The sequence below is a fragment of the Lynx canadensis genome, chromosome B3 (assembly GCF_007474595.2).
Source record: "Lynx canadensis isolate LIC74 chromosome B3, mLynCan4.pri.v2, whole genome shotgun sequence".
In the NCBI taxonomy this organism is placed as follows: domain Eukaryota; kingdom Metazoa; phylum Chordata; class Mammalia; order Carnivora; family Felidae; genus Lynx; species Lynx canadensis.
In genome coordinates, this window is record NC_044308.2 from 122,228,679 (window position 1) to 122,244,337 (window position 15,659).

A 15,659-nucleotide genomic window follows, 5' to 3' on the forward strand; every position below is an offset into this window, starting at 1 on the left:
TTCCCGAATGTGAGATCATGACCTGAGCTGAAATGAAGAGTCGGCTGCCTAATTGATTGAGCCACCCAGGCGCCCCAGTTTAATTTTTGAATGTGAATTCCATAATTATGCATGCAGCTGCAGTGTTTACAGGTAAAGTATACTGATGATGTCTTTAACTTAACTTGAAATGCATCAAAGTTGTAAGGTGAACTGACGGTGGATACAGATGGGTAGACAGGTAATAAAGCAAATTTAGCAATGTTAATTGTGAAAAAAAAAAAAGGTTAACTGTAGAATCTAGGTGGTGGAGATGTGGTTGTTCATTGTATAATTCTTTCAACTTTTCTGTGTGTGTGTTTTTTTTTAAGTTTATGTACTTATTTTGAGGGAGAGAGAGAGCACGTGTGCGCACATGATCACGTGAAAGGGGCAGAGACAGAATCCCAGGCAGGCTCCACATTGCCAGCACAGAGCCTGATGTGGGGCTTGAACCCACAAAATTTGAGATCATGACCTGAGCTGAAACCAAGAGTTGAATGCTTTACCGACTGACCCTTGATTTCAGCTCAGGTCATGACCCGAGGGTCATGGGTCTGAGCCCCACGTTGGGCTCCCCTTGAGCACGGAGACTGCTTAAGATTCTCTCTCTACCCTGCCTCTGTACCTCTCCCCTGCTCGCTCTCTAAAAAAATAAAAAATAAAAAAATAAAAAAAAATTAAAATTGTCATATTAAAATTTCAGGAAAAAAAATTATGTGTAAATGTACCCTTGTATTTTCAAAGACTGGCTGAATAAAGAATCTTTTGCTTGTGGTCCACCACAGCTGGCTGCGTCTTGATCTCTACCTATGGTGTTTATGTCTATCTTCACCTTCTCTTCTCTCTCCAGTCTGAAGGGACACAGTGTGAGCATGTGCTTTGGTGGAGCCAGCCTGTCTGGATTCACATCCTGTTCCTATGACAGGTTAGCAATATGACCCTGTGCAGGTTACTCTACCACTCTGAGCTTTAGTCTCCTCTGTAAAACAGTGACAGTCCTACAACCACTGCATGGGGTCACTGGAGGGAGTATATAAGGCAGTACATGTAAAGTGCTCAGAGTAGTGTCTGCCATAATAAGCACTCAATAAATGTTAGTTATTAGTATCTGGCAACACATTGGTCAAAATTTTAACTAATTCTTCAAAAATCATTCTGTGCCTTCTTATCCTCACCAGTGTAGAGAACTTAGATACAGGGAAAATCTTCTAATTACCTTCCGTGGCTAAGTATATGTACAACAAGCAGGTTTTTATAACTTGCCTTATTAAGTCATTCATATATGATTCAAGGGTATGGATCACTACTTATAATCCTGGTTCTTTCTCTACAGCTGAACTCTGGACTCCTATATCCAACTGCCTGCCTGACACCTCTATCTTAAACTTAACGTGTCTACAACTAAACTCCTAATCTTTCCCTCCCAAACCTCTTCCCCTGCAGTCTTCCCAATATTAGTAAATGGAAACTCAATCCCTCCCAACTGCTCATGAAGTTCTGGAAATAATCCCTGACTCTTCTTCTCTCATACCTCTACGTAACACATAAGCAAATTTTGACGGCTCTCCCTTCAAAACACATCTGTATCCGACCACGTTTTCCCTACCTCTCGTTATCTCTCATCTGGATTACTGCAACAGCCCTCCAAATGGTTTCCCTGCTCCTCCACATGCCCATTCCACAGCCTGCTCACATATGGCATATTGTGCTGCTTTGCTCAAACCCTTCAAATGCTTCCCTTGTTATTTGAAGTAAAAGCCATGTCCTTAAAATGGCTAAAAGGCCACCCAAGATCTGGCCATTAGTCTTCGTATTTACATTAACTACTCTGACACCTCATCTACTACTCAGCGTGCTCCAGTCCAGCTACACTGGCCTCCCTGGTTTTCTTTAACACACCCAGTATACTCCCAAATCAGGGCCTTTGCACTTGCTGTTCCTTCTGTCTGGGATGCTTTTCCGCAGAGTAAGACTCACTTCCTCACTTCCTTCAAGTTTTTGTGCTAATGTTATCATCTAAGAAGTCAGGTCCATTCTGACTATCCTTTCCTTCTGGTACTTTTATCCTCCTTGCCTGTTTTATTTTTCTCCATAGAGATTATTATTATGCTATTGTTATTAATTATCTAGTAATGATAATTAACTTTTTTGGTCTGTTTACATTCACTGCTATACTCTCAATTTAACTGAAAACCTTGTGTCTAGAAGAGAACCCTGCATATAGTAGATGCTCAATATGCATTGAAGGAATGAATAATTGTACTAGTCTAGGATTGATTATTTGAAAAAAAATTTTTTTTAATATTTATTCACCTTTGAGAGACAGAGCACAAGTGGTGAAGGGGCAAAGAGAGAGGGAGACATAGAACCTGAAGCAGTCTCCAGGCTCTGAGCTGTCAGTGCAGAGCCTAATGTGATGCTCAAACCCACAAACTGTGAGATCGTGACCTGAGCCGATGTCTGACACTTAACTGACTGAGCTACCCCCTCATTATTTCATTTTTTTCAAAAATTTTTAATGTTTATTTTTGAGAGAGACAGAGCACAAATGGGGAAGGAGCAAAGAGAGAGGGAGACACAGAATCTGAAGCAGGCTCCAGGCTCTGAGCTGTCAGCACAGAGCCCGATGTGGGGCTCGAACTCATGAATCATGAGATCATGACCTGAGTTGAAGAGCTGAAGTCAGACATTTAACTGAGCCACCAAGGTGCCCTTAGAAACTTTCTTTTTTAAAATGTTTACTTATTTAGAGAGAGAGAGAAAAAGCACGGATGTGTGAACTGGGGGAGGAGCAGAGAGAAGGAGAGAGAGAATCCCAAGCAGGCTCCATGCTGTCATTATGGTGCCCAATGTAGGGCTCGATCTCATGAACCGTGAAATCATGACCTGAGCAGAAATCAAGAATCAGAGGCTCAACCAACTGAACTACCCAGGTGCCCTGAAAGAAGAAATCTTAAGCAGGCTCCACATTCAGCACAGGGCCTGACATGGGGCTCAATCCCATCACCCTGGGATCATGACCTGACCACTCCATAATATGCAATTTTAAATGATTTTTAATTTAATTTAAAAATGTCCTGTGTAGGAGCACCTGGGTGGCTCAGTTGGCTAAGTGTCCAACTTCAGCTCAGGTCATGATCTCACGGTTTGTGGGTTCCAGCCCCGCATCAAGTTCTGCAGAGCCTGCTTGGGGTTGTCTCCCTGTCTTGCTCTCTGCCCCTCCTCCACTTATGTGCACGTGCACGCTCTGTCTCAAAATAAATAAACTTAAAAAAAAAGTCCAAGCGTGCCTGGGTGGCTCAGCTGGTTAAGCATCCAACTTCAGCTCAGATCATGATCTCACAGTTCGTGAGTTTGAGCCCTGCGTCGGGCTCTGTGCCGACAGCTCAGGGCCTGGAGCCTGTTTTGGATTCTGTGTCTACCTCCCTCTGCCCTCCCCAGCTTGTGCTCTTTCTCTCTCAAAGATAAAACATTAAAAAAAAAAAATTCCAATGTAGTCTCATACTACATTGAAGGCCCATCTTCAAATATATATTCTTTATTTTCTACTGCTACAGCTCAGTAAAGCAGAAGTTATTGTTTCATTTCTATATTATTTCTGAAACGTCTACATTTTTATAGGTGTGTACTAGTTTTCTATGCAGTAAAAACAATGGCGAGTCTCTAAATGTTCACAATGTAAATTCAACTCAGTAAAGAGAATGTCATACCTTTTTCCACATGGGTTTTGATCCCAGCTCTTCTCTCCCTGGCTTTCTGGGCCATTTCTCTAAGTTTCTCTTCATGTTTCTCCTTTTCTTTCTGAGCCATCTTTCTCTCTACTTGCGCACGCATTTCTACAGCTTCACGAGCCTGTTAGTAAAGTCAGATGTTAAATAATACACAATTGGAGGGTAAGTCACAGCTATCATCCAAAACCCTGACTGAAGTCTGGCTTCAAAGAGCAGTTATAAGAATTTAGATTTGTTATTACTGATTAAAACAAAGATTCTTGTCCACTAAAACAAAGCTTGCCTAAAAGACACTGCGAACTTAGATTTTTCACTCTGGAAAATGTTTTAGTGGTTCAAATGATAACGACCCCAATAAATCTTGTAAGTCGCTGTTTCACTAATGCTTTCTCAGAAACAACCCCAAAACTACGTTAAACCAGGTTCCAATTAAGCAATTTTCAGTATCAGTAACATAGCAGAAACTGGTAATGTGTTCAAAATCAATCAAGACAATTCAAGATAAAGCCTTAGCAGGAGATGATTTTTTAGAAAGGTGCTTGCTGTGATGTAGGATGTATACTTATCTATGTTTTAAACATGTGCCATGAGGTATGTGAACTTCCAGGTCACATATTAATAATATTAATGCCATAATATTAATAGACAATTGCTATTATGACTACCATTTTCTACAGCATTTAATTCATCAGGATGTTTATTTGCCCTTCCTTGCTGACCTTTTGGGAGACATCTATATTTAAAACAGAAAAAATTATTAAAAGAAAAAAAGAAAGAAAAACATTGTAAAACCTAAAAATAGCAGTCGACAATGTCTTTAAAAATGAGATGAGCCTAGTGAACCACCATTCTGGAGTGTTCTGAGGAGGCTGGCTGGCCAGCAATGGAGTCTATGTACAAGTCTACAAAGGCTGAGACCAGGCGCAGAGCTGCAAATAGCACCTGCCATGTCTGGCGTCCATGCTACAGGTGACTGTCTCTCTAGGTACCCAGTACTGTGCCTAAAACAGCAGTATCTTGTGTTAATCAAACCATCATGTTGTAGGACTTAAAATTTACAGTGATGAGTCAGTTATTTCTCAATAAAACTGGAACAAACAGTATTTTAGGTAACCAAAAATGGATTTACAAATGATCAAGAGCATTACAGCCGTTAATTATGACAGACCAACCTTCCGATCAGCAATATAGAGGGCTTCAGCCAGCTTGGCAAAGTTCTCATTGATGTGAACTGTCTGCAGGCCTCTTCCATCAGCAGCCAGACGCTTGTCTAATGGAATTGTATAACCCTGTGCGAAAGCAGGCAGGAATCACCAGTCATAAAAAAGTAGTAACAGATTCTTTAAAGTTAGATTTAAATATGTCCATTTTGACAACCACTGAGCTGAAGTTCTTGTTCTTACATCTTTCTTCCCAATTGTGAAACAGCAGCAGAGGCTCACACTGAGAGCTTCGTGTAAAGTCTTAACTGAAAGCACTTCATGTCTGCGGTCTTATTTAACCTTCACAGTGACTCTGTAAGGCTGGTAACGCTGTTGTTTCCATTTCACAGCTGATGATGCTGAGGTAGGGAGCTTAGGTAATGTCCCCAAGGTCACACAGTTAATAAACAGATGAGCTAAAATTTAAACTTGGACAGTAGGATACCAGAGCCCAAGGTCAGGGCAAAAAGATTCTCATGTTAATAATTATGAGTTAGGGTAAAAGGAAATCACTATCAAATAGCTAAACAGTTGTTCCTCAAGTAATAGACCAATCATACAAAAGTGGAACAAATCACTAACATCAGAGTATACATAGGTAGTTTAACGTGTTGTACTGTTTTAATGACTTGTCAGATTCTTGGAATACTGTAAGTTTTAGTAAATGGAAAAAAGATATTTTGACAAATTAAGATTCTGTGCTCTGAAATTTTGCATCCTATTTTCAGTAACTCAAGGAGTATACTTGAACACCATGGACATTTCAGGCTTAGCTTTATTCTTCCAGATTTATGATTAGATTCCTAAATGTTGACTCTTGTCCATGGTCTTTACTCCTAATACACCAAAGTATACCCTTTTGTTTTAGGATGAGTACATAACTTCCTTTAAGAAATAATTTAGGAGCACCTGGGTGGCTCAGTCTGTTAAGCGTCCTACTTTGGCTCAGGTCATGATCTCATAGTCTGTGAGTTTAAGCCCCATGTCAGGCTCTGTGCTGACAGCTCAGAGCCTGGAGCCTGCTTCAGATTCTGTGTCTCCCACTTTCTCTGCCCCTCCCCCACTCACTCGCTCACGCTCTCTCAAAATAGAGACACACAAAAAATTTAATAAAAAAATAAAAAATAAATTTAAAAAAGTAGTTCTATTTAATCTACAAATTAAAGTGGCCTTCATCACCCATCAAAAATAGAATTATAAAGCGTGATTTGGGGGAAAAGGGGAAATAGTGATCAGAGAATTTATTTCACATTATTGTACAGATTCTTCATGACTCCTGCAAGCTTTGGTGCTTAGAGATGTACAGGATTTAAAAAGCTTATGCATATATTCTTATAAACAGAAAAAAAATGTTTGAAACTTAAAGCACTGCATATATCCAAACAATTACTCTTTTTTGTCATATTATTAAACTGATTTCTTTCAGAAATAATTTTAGATATCAATTCCAGTTTTCTAAAGAAGACTATCATTCATTGATATGTCACTTTAATTTACCTATTTCTTTTCTATAAGCTTCTGATACCTACAATTCACTAAAAGAATCTACATAGTATTCATGTGACTGGCATACTATATTTCTATTACATTACAAAAAAAAAAAAAGTCACATAAGTTGGGTGTTCCTTTTTGAAAACATTCAGCTAAGTGAGATGGTGAGGATTTAATGAAAGTTTTTCAGGCTGAACATCTTTCCTGAGTGTTTTCCAGTAGGTTCTAAAAGTAGGAGACTGATTTTATGACAACTTCATTACCTTTGCATTTTTCCAGTTTGAAATACAAGGAGGAATCTTCCACTCTTGTTGTTCCTTCACAGTCATCTGAGTTGACAAAAGAACAGAAAAAGAGACATTTTTAGATTTATAGTCTAGCTAAAAACCCAAGCGCAATGTTTCCCTTCAAAGATAGTTCAATATACACTGACATATGAATGAATGTAGTCCAAGGCCAAAGTTCCATTTGTTTGGTAGCACTATATACTATGTTCCTTCACCATGGATTCTAGTAGTAACTTTAATATAAAAAAATGGAAAATAATCTATACATTATTTTTGACTATTATAAATGGTTAGTATTTTTCCATATTTAAAGTGACATGGCTTCTTTGAGATGAAAACTTGTTCTTTTAGTTGGATAATAAATCATATCTAAAAAATGCCACTCAGATTATCAGGGGCCTATTAATCCCAGGCACTTACTTCTTATAACTATGACAATATTCTGCTTGTCAAATAGCAGACCCTGTTCATTCCATTAATAGCAGGGGTTAGGCTAACAACAAGAAAACTAATAGCTAACATTTCACATACGTTCTCTTACACACTCTGGAACTACCTACAAATTATAGCCCTGAGTGGCTCCCCATTTGATCTTGAAAGATAACTTAAAAAAGTAGTAAGTGTGGCAAAATGTACCTGTATAGGCACCTAGATTTTGTTCTATGGAAGGTTATTTATAAAATTAATAATCATGAATACAAAAAAAGATGTTAGACTACAGCAAAGATTACCTTCCGGCTAGGGGAATGCATGACAGGTGCAGGAGGAGAAGGTGGTCCTCGGGGAATTTTCTTATTAATCCTGAAGGATAAAATCAAAGCAAAACCAGAGAGTGTTACACAGTTTTCCATTTTAGCTAATATGTCTCAAGTCTCCCCCTCCCATTTTTATAAAGCTTCAAATATATAAAAAAAGAGAGTGTATAATATATGCCCATCTATCATGTATCAGTCACTGAGCTTCGACAACTGTTAAACACAGCCAACCTTGTCATCATCATTACCCACCTTCATCTCCACAGTATCATTATCATTTCATAGAGTAATATACTTTTAGTAGGCTCCACATCCAACATGGGGCTCGAATTCACAACACCAAGATCAAGTCACGTGCTCTACCAACTGAGCCAGCCAGGCACCCCCACTTTTTTTCTTCTTTTTAAATAACAGTTTTCTTAAATAACAGGTACACCTGACATACAATTAACTATAAATATTTAAATGAACAGTTTAAGTTTGACACAAGTATACACCTGTGAAACCATCATCACAATCAAGATGGCAAACACACTCATCACCTCCAAGTTTCTGCATGCTCCTTGCCTATCCTTCTTATTCCTCCCCTCACCTCTGTACTCCCCTCCTTCAGCATAGGCACTGATCTACCTCCTGTCACCTCAGATTAGTTTGCATTTTCTAGAGTTTTATAAAAATGGAATCATACAGAATGTATTTGTTTTTGTCTGGCTTCTTTCACTCAGCATAATTATTTTGAGATTCATTCATGTTATTTCATGTATTAAGTTTATTCTTTTTTATTTATTCCATTTTAATATTAATAGTATTCCATGTATAGATGTCCCACAATTTATTTATCCACTCACTTACTGATGGACATTTGGGACATTTTTCTCCTCTGATATCTTTTTTAAGAATAGAGGTTTATTCTTTTTTTTTTAATTTTTTAAAATCTTTATTTATTTTTGAGAGAGAGAGAGAGAGAGAGAGAGAGTGAATGAGCAGGGGAGGGGCAGAAAGAGGGAGACACAGAATCCGAAGCAGGCTCCAGGCTCCTAGCTGGTAGCACAGAGCCCAATGCGGGGCTCAAACCCACGAACCGTGAGATCATGACCTGAGCCGAAGTCGGACGTTTAACTGACTGAGCCACCCAGGTACCCCGAATAGAGGTTTATTCTTACAGGCCATCTACTTACTTGAACCGTGGAGGCTCCATTGGATCTTTCTGCATTTCCACCATCCGAATAACTCTCTGTTTAGCTCCAGAGTTGAAAGCCACTCCTTGTTGAGATGGTGTGTATCTGAAGAATGCAGATGAAACTAAAGGTGTAACTAGTTCAAGCTCAATGGGTTATTTCCTTCTGTTATAATCCTAGGTTAGACTATATTGTCAATTCCTTTCACAAAGTATTAATAGAAAATTACAAAATATTTAGGTAGAGTAGATAGCAATGGAGGTAAGAGAACAGCAATTATGAGTTATAAGCAAAATGTGAACTAGAGTCATATTGGTTTGCAAATAATCCATCCTTGTCCATTTTCCACCACAGAAGGCATGGTGTTCAATTTCACAGGTAAGAGGTCTAGAAAATGGTACCTATTTTGTAAGTCTGCGTTTGAGGAAGAAACACCCCATAATATTTCAGCAGGCAACTTAGAATTAGTAGTTCCTGACTAATCATGGGTTGTAAAACAGAGAAGAATAATAGTAGCAGCCCTATAAGCTCTGAATTTTCCTATACATGTGAATCATCTCTCTACACAAAGATTTAGTTGAATGAAATCCCTCACAATTTATAAGTATTATAAATATGCCTATCATTATATAAATATTAGTACATTACTATTATTCTATTATTACATGTTACATAACTATTATATAATGAATTATGACATTACCAATATACTAATATTATATCATTATGAAAATATTATATAAATATATGATGCTTATTATATATAAATGGGAAACTAAAATAGTATTTGTGGTTTGGGTCACATGCTGTAAGTAACTGTTAATTTCTAAAAACAAAAAAATATATTTTGAGAACGACATAATAGTTAATATCTTCAAAAATATCTTAAAAAATTCTGCTTTCAAGAGTCTGCAGAGTCAACAGACTTTAAGTCATTATTCAAAAAATTGCTTGTCTAATTGTGACTAAGTAGGATAGTGAAGGAATACCAGGACCCCCAAACCCAATCTAGTCCAACATGAAAGTAAGACTTCCAGGCAAGATCATACCGGATATACTGAGCAGGAGCCAGTTTATCAGCTGCTCGGACTGGCATGGCTGCAGCAACCTTCTGTGATACAGATTTTTCTAAGGCTACCCTTGTCTTTTCTGTTATCTGAAATAAGAAACACAGCAATGAGTTGTCTGAAAGCTAATAAAGACGTCAAAAGCCATCTAAAATAATTATATATGTATCAATGCCCAGTTACCTCTTTAATGGCTTCCTCATCAGGTCTTTGCAGGTCTGGGTCATCTGCATTCATGACTTCCTTGGGAACCAGGTCAGTGTACTTGCTATAAATGACCTAAAATGTTCAAACACAAGCAGGATCAAGAAAAGCAGAGAATGAGAAGAAGCAACCTCATTAAGTCATTTCAGAAGTCAGCACACTTATAAATTTAGGACACAGATTTTGTCTTTTAGATTTTAAAACCAAGGAAGCTTAAAATATATACACAAATTACTGCCCCAGCTATATAAGTTAATAATTTTCCTTTGACCTCATGCATTTAAATTATTTGAGATCTTCTAATCAAGTCAGTATCCAAATACATTGTGCCAACAAAATCTTATGCATCAGTGATCCCTATTTTTGAGACTAAGACTTGAAATTAATGATGATATAAATTGCCTATTGCACCATTATCTTGGATTACAAACTCATCAGAATTTAAGTCAGGTTACCAAATAATTTCCAAATTCACTGGGCCTAGAAAATTTCATTGACCTCACCCTACTTAATAATGTTTGTCTTTTCTGACAGCAATTCTATTCACAGACTAAGTAATGAACACGTGTCATGGTCAAAAAACCCAGAACACTTCTTCTGGGGCGGGGGGGGGGAGTAAAAATATATTCTACATACACCATTTATATTCATTATCCAAATTTACAAAGGCCAGAATTTTTACTGGGCTCCCCAAGTCTCTATGAAGCTGACACTGATGTAGTAGGCCCCTGACAAGTAGAGTATCACTTACTTTTGTGTCCACCTATACTTTTCAAATACTTTCATAAAAACTTACATGGCAGACTTTATTGAAAAAAAGAAGTACTGAGAATTTAGCAAATAAACAGCATTCTAGATTTTACTGCTTTAGTAGGGAATTTTTGATACACATATAAAGAACAACTAATGATTATAAAAGAAAACCCAATTCTCAGGTACTTGAGACCTTCAAAAATTGCTACTATAAGCCAAAGTCTTCTATCAATAACTGCATTCTACCAGGACATTCCTTAAAAATAGCTTAAAGGAAATGCTGGCTATTCTTAATTTCTTATTCCAAATGGCAGAACAAAAAACACTTCATAGCCTATAAGACCTGACCTGGCTTTGCCTACACCTTTAATCTCCCCCATACCTCTTGCTTCCTCATTTATTTTGCTTCAATCACATCAGCTCTTTGTTTTTTTGTTTGTTTTAAACACAACATGCCATTCCCAAATTCCGGGCCTTAAATAGTGTTGTTCTTAGTTCTTCACATGAGTTCTCAACCTCTGAGTCTCTGTTCAAAGGTCATGACTGCACTTATGAGTCCTCCTCTGACTACCCTGCTAAGCAGCAACCCCTCCTCATCCCATCACTTAGTGTCACAGCACTGTTTACTGTCTTCAAAGCATTGCTCACAGTATGAAATTATTTTCCATTTTGTCATGTATTCTATTAAAGTAATAATAATAGCTAAAATTTATTAAGCACTTATTTTGTGCCACTATTCTTTAGCTTTATATATATAATTGAATTTGTGTATCAACCTTGAGGTATGCATATGCACAATGATTACACCTATATTATTGATGAGGAATGTTTTATATAAGCTGTGGATTTCCCAGAAAAAACTATCTCATGACTACAGGCTAATCCTTTAGCTTGTTTTTCTCAGGAATGAGACAAAGGATCAGGCAAGAAAAGTATAGATTGTTTACCACAAAACATAACCACTGATATGTGAGCTGTAGTGTCACCATCCTCTCAGTGTTCATTTGGAAGGGACCTAAAGCTCACTCTGGGGAGAAGAGTAAGGCTCCATACATTAACATCACACAGCTAGTAATGACCTTAAAAATCTTATTTCTTTTCAAGATGGAAACATCTATGCCACTTGAGTTTAAAATTACATATCAATACTCTAGAAAATAGTATCTAGACTATGAAGAGTTAATTACTTTTACACAGCAATCATTACAGGAAAGGATTCTAAGTAAATGGCTCCCTGGTAGTCATATATGCTCAACATAAAGTCTCAATACTAATTTAGCATACAAGAGCCATTTGCTGCTTCTTATTTGGGTATTCCAAAGTTAATAACCCTTTAAATGAGCATCAATAAGATTCTAGCATCTCACAAAGCTGAGTGAAGGACATCTGAAGAGCAAGATTCCTCCATGGTAATTAACTATAAAACCTCAAATTTTTATTGCCTAAGAACCAAATGTGCTGAAGAAACTCAGAATATCCCAGGAGGCAAAGGGGCTGGGGAGGGTTATCTGAAAAATACAATATACTCCAGAAGGTAAGAAGAGCACAAATGGGCTCTGGGAACAAGATAAAGCAATAAATCATCTGTGAAACTTTTTTTTTTATTACTGAAAACTGGCAAAGGACCAGATTGACCTGACTGGATAAATCTGTCAACATACTCACCATTTTGAAGGCAGAAAGAAAACACTATCTTTAGGCTTAGCTAGTTTGTGAAATCATGAACAAGGTAATATATGATTTATCTCGGGGTCAGTTTAAAGTTGCTGGGAGTTATTTGTTTGGGGGGAAAATGTTGAAGGCATTCTTTTAGGTAATATCATATATGTAACATTTGCTATGCAAATATTTCAGAAGGAAAAATGTAAACACCAAGGCTTTTTATTGATGTATCACTCAAATCACAATTGGAAAAAAAAGAACATTTTAGTTCCATCAAAATTTAATTCAAGAAAATTTTTTTCCCTCCAATTTTGTATTACTGTAAGTCTTGTCAATACGGTATTTATTTTACATGTACAGAGATCTAGGGCCTAGACTTATCCCTTGAAATCTTGCCTTTTTCTTAATCTCTTATACCTAGAGCTAGCATTTACCATTCTTGACCTTTCACTATTAATATTTCAGTGATAACTTTCTGGTTTCTGAAGAAAACCAGATCCCTCTGATATAAATCAGAAATCTTTACACTATAATGCAAATTCAATAATCCAATAAACTATTTTCATCCTATGTCAAAGACTCTGAAAAATCAAGCCTCCTGAATGATAATGAATTTTTAAAGACCCATTTTGTACATTTAGCAGCCAATTCCTACTTCTAAAACTGGAAAATCAGTGGTTTTAAAACAGGGCACTGCTGCCACCCCCAAGGCTCTACAGGTATTTAATAGGTAGTGGCAGTTACATTAAACATTATACAACGCGCAAGACGGTCCCGAACAATCAAGTGTCCCCTCTTCCAAATGCATTTGCCAACGTGTACTCAGTTAATGTTGAATTAAATGCATTCAAAAACTTCGTGCATTAATCCATCCACTTTTTAAAAAATTAAAATACTTATTTATTAAATTTGTGTAAGAAATTCAAGTGTATATTCCAGGGCATAATGTCCAGCAAGGAAATACATTCACCAGAAACGGTATCAGAACAGTCCAAGTACTCACTCTGTTCACTATCTTTCTTCTCAATTCATTTGGTACCCTGCTCATTTTTTAAAAAATCTTCATTCTGTGTATGCATGTACACACGCGTATGTGTATGTGTTCAAAGACATTAGGTTTTTAGAGTAGTTTCAGGTTCACAGCAAAATTAAGAGTAAGACACAGAGATTTCCTATATACATCCTGCCCCTACACATGCATAGCTTCCTCCATTAGGGTCAGGGTTAGTATGAACCTCTGAGTGGTGCCTCCATAAACTACTAGTTTTGGATTCATTCCTAGTGGTCGCATTATAGACAAACATGTAATGCTTTCAGTGTATAAAGAAACATTACTTTAGACCTTATTTGGCCAGAATACTGAAATCTAAAAATAAATAGTTATAACATTTCTACTCTACTTTCTTTTTCTTTTTTTAATGTTTTATTTATTTTGGGGGGGGGAGGGGCAGAGAGAGAGGAGGAGACACAGAATCCGAAGCAGGCTCCAGGCTCAGAACTGTCAGCACAGAGCCTGATGCGGGGCTCAAACCCATAAACCGTGAGAACATGACCTGAGCAGAAGTCAGACACTTAACTGACTGAGCCACCCAGGCACTCCCTCCACTCTACTTTCAAAACAAAATAACCACCAGTATATATGGTTCTTAGAGAAAGAAAAAACTTTCAGACACTTCCTAGACGTGAGAGAAAATTGCTGGTTTCCAGTCTTGACATTTAATGCAAAATGGGCTACAACTGTGTGTCATTCAAAATTAGTCAACCTGCCAATGCCAAACTGTTGTCCTAAAGTGTTCTTTTTCCTAACCAATGAGAGAGGAAAGGCAGCATGTACCAATAAAGAATAATGACTATTCCAAAGAAGGAGAGATGTACCAAAACAAAGGCAAGTGAAGCCTAGAGAAGGCCTCCACAGCACAGGGCATATTTCCAGTATATGTCCTGCTGTATAGGGACCTGTTTTTCCTTTTGCAGGAGTGGACTATGCTTCCCTACTGGCTCAGGAGAAGTGGTTTTCTGTTATTCAATGAAAACTGCTATCACTCCTCAAACAAATCACTGATGAAAGTCTGTGCGTCAAGCTGTCAGGCACTAAATTAGGTGCCAAGGAGGAAATCTAAAGATATAATCTCTGTCCTCAAAGAGCTTATAGTCAAATGACATAGATAGTAGTGAACTGATAAATAGAACAAAATGTGATGACTGCTAAGATAAACAGGGAAGAGGAAGGAAGGATACCCCATCTGGCCAGGGAAGATTAGGAAGAGTTTTCCGAAACAATGAAGAGTGAGCTGTGATTTGAAAGCAGCAGAACTTAGGGACAGCTGGGTGGCTCAGTCGGTTAAGCATCCAAGTTCAGCTCACGTCATGATCTCACAGTTCGTGAGTTTGAGGCCCACAACAGGCTCTCTGCTCTCAGCACAGAGCCCGCTTTAAATCCTGTGTCCCTCTCTCTCTGCCTCTCCCCTGCTTGTGCTCTCTTTCTCTCTCAAAAATAAATAAACATTAAGAAAAAAAAAAAAGCAACAAAATTTAGTCAAAGAATAGGGGGAGAGCTTTCCCACACACAGGAGGACATCCATGGGAAGTTCCCAGGGTAAGAGAGAATGTGCCATATTAGGGGAGCTGCAAGAATTCCTTGTGGCAGATCTTTACAGAAAATGTCTGCAAGTTTCTTCTTTTTTCCTTTTTTAAAGACTTTTTTTTATTTTTAAGTCATCTCTACACCCAACGTGGGGGCTCAAACTCACAACCCTGAGATCATGAGTCGCATGCTCCACTGAGCCAGCTGGGTGCCCTGAAAATTTTTTCTTAACAACCACATAACAGTGGCGATTACTTTGTACTGAAAATAAAAAGAATGGCTAAAACTGGACTGTTTATTTTTGGATTTAACTTTTCTGGTCATGAAAGTTGAGGCTAGGCTAGAAAGATAAGGAAGGGACCAAGTATACCATAAGGAGCTTGGCTGGTTCTTACCCTAAAGGCTATGGAAACATTTTAAGTGTGCACACTTGTGTGTGTATACGTGGGGGAGAGAGAGAAAGCTAAACATATAAACAAGGATGAGTTTGTTTTTCTTTTTTAAAAAATTTTTTTTTTCAACGTTTATTTATTTTTGGGACAGAGAGAGACAGAGCATGAACGGGGGAGGGGCAGAGAGAGAGGGAGACATAGAATCGGAAACAGGCTCCAGGCTCCGAGCCATCAGCCCAGAGCCCGACGCGGGGCTCGAACTCACGGACCGCGAGATCGTGACCTGGCTGAAGTCGGATGCCCAACCGACTGCGCCACCCAGGCGCCCCTGA

At 38.0% G+C, this 15,659-nt stretch overlaps 1 protein-coding gene across 1 annotated transcript in view; it reads right to left on the reverse strand.

Moving 5' to 3' along the window:
* The window catches only part of SNW1 (SNW domain containing 1), a 33,354-nt gene that overhangs the window by 5,946 nt on the left and 11,749 nt on the right, over positions 1 to 15,659 (reverse strand). The window contains exons 4-10 of the mRNA XM_030319677.1: positions 9,916 to 10,011; positions 9,715 to 9,821; positions 8,666 to 8,770; positions 7,464 to 7,533; positions 6,709 to 6,774; positions 4,925 to 5,041; positions 3,732 to 3,873 (exon numbers count right to left, since the gene is read on the reverse strand). Of these exons, the coding sequence (XP_030175537.1) occupies positions 3,732 to 3,873; positions 4,925 to 5,041; positions 6,709 to 6,774; positions 7,464 to 7,533; positions 8,666 to 8,770; positions 9,715 to 9,821; positions 9,916 to 10,011 (703 nt within the window). The remainder of the gene's footprint in view (positions 1 to 3,731; positions 3,874 to 4,924; positions 5,042 to 6,708; positions 6,775 to 7,463; positions 7,534 to 8,665; positions 8,771 to 9,714; positions 9,822 to 9,915; positions 10,012 to 15,659) is intronic.